Source organism: Monopterus albus, unplaced genomic scaffold (assembly GCF_001952655.1).
Source record: "Monopterus albus unplaced genomic scaffold, M_albus_1.0 scaffold293.1, whole genome shotgun sequence".
Lineage (NCBI taxonomy): Eukaryota > Metazoa > Chordata > Actinopteri > Synbranchiformes > Synbranchidae > Monopterus > Monopterus albus.
In genome coordinates this window covers 16,834-22,656 of record NW_018128173.1, presented here as the reverse complement: position 1 = coordinate 22,656, position 5,823 = coordinate 16,834, and the positions used below count along the sequence as shown (strand labels likewise).

Below are 5,823 nucleotides of genomic sequence, written 5' to 3'. Positions count from 1 at the left end.
CACTGAAACCGCTCTCTAATCCAAAGCTGAATCCCTTGCTATAAACCCACGTCATCCCCATCTGAAAATCTCCCGTTCTGGTAGCCCAAATGAAACGTCGCCCACACCACAAGTAGCATTGTGAATATACAGTATATGTATTCTGTTGAGTAAAACGGCAAACAGATTGAAGTTTGAATCACTGGTACAAACTTAAGATCAGACACCAGCAAGGACAAAAAATGAGACACACGAGTTGTTGTAGCAGCAGCAACAGTGACATCTGGTTTCTTTTTTTTTTTTTTTTTTTAAGAACAAACCTTTTTAATATACACGTGGTTTACACCAAAGTGCAAATATGTTCAGCTGCATGTATTTTTATGTCATTATATTAAGTAGATTTATTAAATTCTAATGAACTACAAGTCTTGCAAGAAGGTTGAGGCGTATTATGGCACATTTCAAAATCAAAGAGAAAACATGTCACAGGTCAGTTACTACATCAATAGGCAATGCAAACTTTACGATACACTAATATATATATAGATATATTTTGTGACCAAAGTTTGTCATAAATACATTAATATTTGAGAACACATTTATAAAGCATTACATCAATATTGTATCATCAGGATATTTGCTTGCAGAACAAATGTATAAACTGCAGCCCACAAGTGTGTTTTCACAAACATCATCCTGAAGCAATACAACACATTACTGTCTCCAACCAGGCAAGGTGAAGCCCATGATTCAAAACAAGACAACATAACATCCCACAGGAGGGAAAACCCTTCAGTGCTTCTCAGTTTATCGTTCTTGTCCGAAACCTTCACGGTATAAGAATGCTCATCTGAAACTGAGCACCAATGAACACCCTACACTTCAACTATCTGCTCTGGCAATAATCAATAGTGACACTTAATTTTTACAGATATATAGCTATATATTTATGTATATACCTCCGGTGTGTACACCATCTGACTGCTACCTCTGAAGAGATCAGAGCTTCCTTGTTGCGACAAGAGACCGCCACAGAAAGGGAGCATGCAAGAAGAGTATTCAATTCAGTATTTAGAAAATCATCACTGGTGCAAGAGAGTCAATTGTCTGCAGAAGATTTGGAAAGAATTAAAATAGCCAACTTCTCTAACAAACCGTGGCAGGGGTTCTAGTCCCCTCTGCCCTTTCAGTGTTGCTCTTCCCTATAAATTAATCAGGAGCTGGGTGACTCAGCGGAATCTTGGTCTGAAGTACAGGGGCTTCGGCCCTCTAAAAGCTTGGTCCATTAACTTCTCTCAGGATTATTCTGTTGGTGTTTGCTAAACAGATACCTTCGAAGTAGTTGGATGTACTGAAGCACAAATTGCAAAATGCTACAGGTAAGTGAATTTGGGGGGAAGTTAGTTTTTCATTTGATAATTGCTCTTTTTTTGGTTCTTAAAGACAGTGATCTTAAGAGGACAAGCAACATTGAGAGACATTTCAGTGCTCTCTTCATTTGGCAGTCATCATCTGGACAAACTCTGTAAAAACAAAACAAAAAAAAAGTAGAAATAGTCTGAGAAAGATTAGGTTGTCACTTCTTTGATAATAACAGCATCAGGTGAACAACGGTATGTTGGACAGTCCAAACAAGTCAAAGAGAAACTTCTGTAGTTGTGGGTAGTTTATCACTGTCCACTGTCACATCTGCAAACTAACAAGGATCACAAACAAACATCTCACCTTCATAGTTGACCTGACCGTCACCATCAATGTCAGCCTCGCGGATCATTTCGTCCACCTCCTCATCAGTCAGCTTCTCCCCTAAGTTGGTCATGACGTGCCGTAGCTCCGCTGCACTGATGTAACCATTACCATCCTGCAGACAGCACCAGAACAACTACTCTTATAGTATTTATTTACCATTTTATACAAAGGAACTATTAGCAGAGTATGACTGAAGTCAGTTCCAAGGGCTTCAGGTCAGCACAACTTTATAGTTGCTACTGTATGATTTTCCTGGTGCCAGAAACAAAGGTTTATGCTGCTCATTACTTGCCTGGTACATTTACAATCTGGCTACCTCTTTAGCCTCTCCTGTACTTAGATCTGACTGATAAATATTTACATGCTAAAACAACATGCTAAAGACTACCATACAGGTAGCAGAGAGACACCAATGAAAAGCTTTTCAATTGACCTACAAGTAAGAGCTGATCAAAGGGAAATAAATCAAAGCTCTCTTGTGACAATATCAGTATCACACACAAATCACTCTCCAAATATTGAAGAATGTATTACATGAACAAGTCTGAACATGGTTCTTTAGGTACCACTGATCTGTGGCAGGCATAGCTGCTAATTTTGTCAAGAGGTACTAGTTGATATTCTCAGTCTACTCAGTCCTAACATACCTTGTCAAAGACTCTGAAGGCTTCTCTGATCTCCTCCTCACTGTCTGTATCTTTCATCTTCCTAGCCATCATGGTCAGGAACTCAGGAAAGTCAATTGTTCCATTACCTACATAGTCACACAAACAGAAACAGGAGTCATTGTGTTACTTTGGTTACCAATGTCACTGTAAAGTGTTATATACTGCTCAAAAAAATAAAGGGAACACAACAATAAGACATCCTAGATCTGAATGAATGAAATATTCTTATTAAATACCTTGTTCATTACATAGTTGAATGTCTTGTGTTCCCTTTATTTTTTTGAGCAGTGTATATTAAGAAATACTCAACACTTTTATTTAACTACCAAAACAGATGTGTCCACAAGTACAGACTGTATTCAGTCTACAGTAGAGCCCACCCAGTACATCAGCATTACTGACACTGCTGGCAAAATTCAGCTCCTCTCAGACATTGGTATTTGTGTACTGTATATGCCAGCCAATAGCTAACAAGGCACTACAGTGTTATAATACCTAAAATGTTTAGCAGCATGAACATGAAGCACATACCATTACATAGTTTATCCACCAAAGGCTACAGACAAGTTTAGGGTGGCTCTTTCAACGGTTCAATGTCCCACTCAGGACATACTTTAATCATACATCTTTGGTAATCAAATGTGAGGGATTTTCACCAAGATTAAAATCCAATTTTTGTTACTGTCAACTATCAGCAAGAGCTGGGTGGTCCAAAGATGTCATATACGACTTACTACAGCCTATTAACTGTAATTATAATCAGAATCAAGATTTATTGGCCAAGTATGTTTAAATACACAATGAATATGACTCCAGTACACAGGCTCTCGATGTGCTGCGCAGTCAGAATCGGAAAATGTGCAATCAAATAGGAAAGAGAAACAATCTGTTTATGCAAGAAGATATATACACATTGTGGTGGAAGAGCTTTGAGACTGACATGGCCATAAGGATCCATTGTGGTAGAAGAGCTTTCAGACTGACATGGCCATAAGGATTATCACAGAGTCTAACATTTCATCAAAACTTAATTATCTTTTGCATCATGACATCATGCCATTTCAGTCAAGAGGATCGAGGAGGTTGTAAAGACGTCAATTACAAAGCTACATTTTCCACACACATCTTTAAGTGTCATACAGTATATTACATACAAAATAGAGAACACTGATGAGAGCTACCATGCCAGTGATGTTACAGGCTTACCCGCTGCCCCAGTGCCCATTTTGAAACTACAACTATGAGGCAGTAAATGCAAATGATATTTTTTTTCATGCATTTTTGCATAAGTTACCACAGATGTATTCACTGAGGGTGCTTGTTAAGATTCTGGCCTGTCTCACAGAGGCGTAATTTGGTAGACAACAGCAGTCGTATATCATAAGGAAAATAAAAATGTCATACTACCCGCGCGTACAGGCTAACCTGCCCAATAAATCCTTATGTAACAAGAGGAAATTTTGACATGAAGATGACTCTTAAAATTATAGCCTAGTAATGTTAGGTTCTAGCAAGTATAATTTTCTTGTGCATGTGTGCCTTTTCTCCTCACCATCAGCATCCACCTCATTGATCATGTCCTGCAGCTCCGCCTCAGTGGGGTTCTGTCCCAGAGAGCGCATCACAGTGCCAAGCTCCTTGGTAGTGATTGTACCATCACCATCCTTGTCAAACAGTGAAAACGCCTCCTTGAATTCTGTACATTTACAGAAATAACACTGTTAGTATGCCATGAGAATTCATGTGAACACAGACACTTCACTTTCAGGCTTTCAAACAATCTGAAAAGAAAAGCTCTTTAACCTGCGAGTGTTTCATATGAGGTTTTAGACTTGTGACTGAAAAAGCCTGCCAAGTGTAATTTTACCCACATCATTATGGTCTGATTAACATATAGAGAATCGATATGGATGTAATTAATTAGTTAGTGGGGCAGGACCATGTCTCAACCACCAGCTTATATCCCCATACACCTCTGGCTACTTTCTCTTAAGACACCTTACTTTCTTAGCCTACAGCCTCAGGCACAGCAGGGCGGACAGTATCATCACACACAGAACAAGACTCTTCAACAGCTTTTTCCCTGCTGCAGTAAGACTGATGGCAAATACGAAAATGTGCAGAATATATGTACAATAACCCCTTACTAGACATGCACAATAATAATACAGAAATGTTCCACGAGGTATTTTTGTAAGAGCATCTCATCAACAGTGTTTTCTTGTGGGACCTGAATAATAGCTAATAATAATAGCTAATAATATCTCTATCAAGCAATGGAAACAGGCCTGAATATAAACTGTGTTTTAGTATGTTATAACCCCTCACTACCTCACCAAGCGTAATGCCATATCCAACTCCACCATGTGAATTACTAAGTGCGATGTTTGAAGTTCACTGGAGAAAATACTATTAACCTATTTTTGTGTATTGTGGTTTTTAACGCTTTGTCGCCTTTATGTAACTTTTTTATTTTAAGACTAAGTGTTCTATCTGGCCTTTGACTCCTTACCTGACTCCATAGGAGAGCTGCACAAGAATTCCTATATGCCTAGACTGTCTGTTTATGTATAAATGGCAAATAAAAAATCTTGACTTGACTAGATTTGGTGGTGAATTAAGTAGCTGCTAAACTTAAAACAAACCAAATATGGTTATGTACTCACCAGCAATCTGCTCCTCAGTCAGCTGATCAGCCTGTTAGTGGAGAATAAGATATTTAAAGATAGACAGTCCATAATGAGAATCTTTTTATCAGCACTGTTAGTGATCATCTTTTTTCAAGTTATAGAATCTATTTAGAACCAATTGCAAACGCTGCAGTTCTTAATGCTAAAAATGCAGCAGAATGTGAGCTTGACATTATGATGTAGCAGACATAAAATAATACTCATCTCAAAATGCCAAGGATGGCACAGAGAGAGTGATGGTGGTCCCAGTGGACAGGAAACATTACACAGTTCAGAAACAATGTTTTACTGTCAACAGTCAAAGTAGGTTACACCAAACCAGTGTAATAAAATACATAATGAAATGTTTCCACTACAGCAACCCACTAATGCCATCCCAGTAGGGTGTAAACCACCACTCTCCTCACAATATGACCCTATATCAATTGACTTTGCTGATATTTGCTGATACTTAAACTATGCCATGATGCAATTTCGATTCAATTTGATTCAGGGGCCTGCAATCGATTTTATCTGCCGATTTTCACACAATAATTTTTTTTTTTAACTAAAGTGTAACAGAACAACCGTTTAAAAAATGTGTTGAGCTCCTCTGTTCACTTCCAAGTGCTATTTAAATACAAATAAGGACTAATGATGGCCTTCCAATTCAACAAACTTCTTTGAGATAGGAAGCATTTACATTGTCACACAAACATAAAAAAGCCGGGGGGGGGGGGGGGGCAATTTTTTTTATT

General features: G+C 38.3%; 1 protein-coding gene across 1 annotated transcript in view; it reads right to left on the bottom strand.

Moving 5' to 3' along the window:
• Positions 1-241: 241 nt before the first annotated feature.
• calm3a (calmodulin 3a (phosphorylase kinase, delta)) overlaps positions 242-5,823 on the bottom strand; it is a 10,841-nt gene continuing 5,259 nt past the window's right edge. Inside the window, exons 2-6 of the mRNA XM_020623194.1 lie at positions 5,063-5,093; positions 3,949-4,092; positions 2,376-2,482; positions 1,705-1,840; positions 242-1,502 (exon numbers count right to left, since the gene is read on the bottom strand). Of these exons, the coding sequence (XP_020478850.1) occupies positions 1,474-1,502; positions 1,705-1,840; positions 2,376-2,482; positions 3,949-4,092; positions 5,063-5,093 (447 nt within the window). The 3' untranslated portion in view covers positions 242-1,473. The remainder of the gene's footprint in view (positions 1,503-1,704; positions 1,841-2,375; positions 2,483-3,948; positions 4,093-5,062; positions 5,094-5,823) is intronic.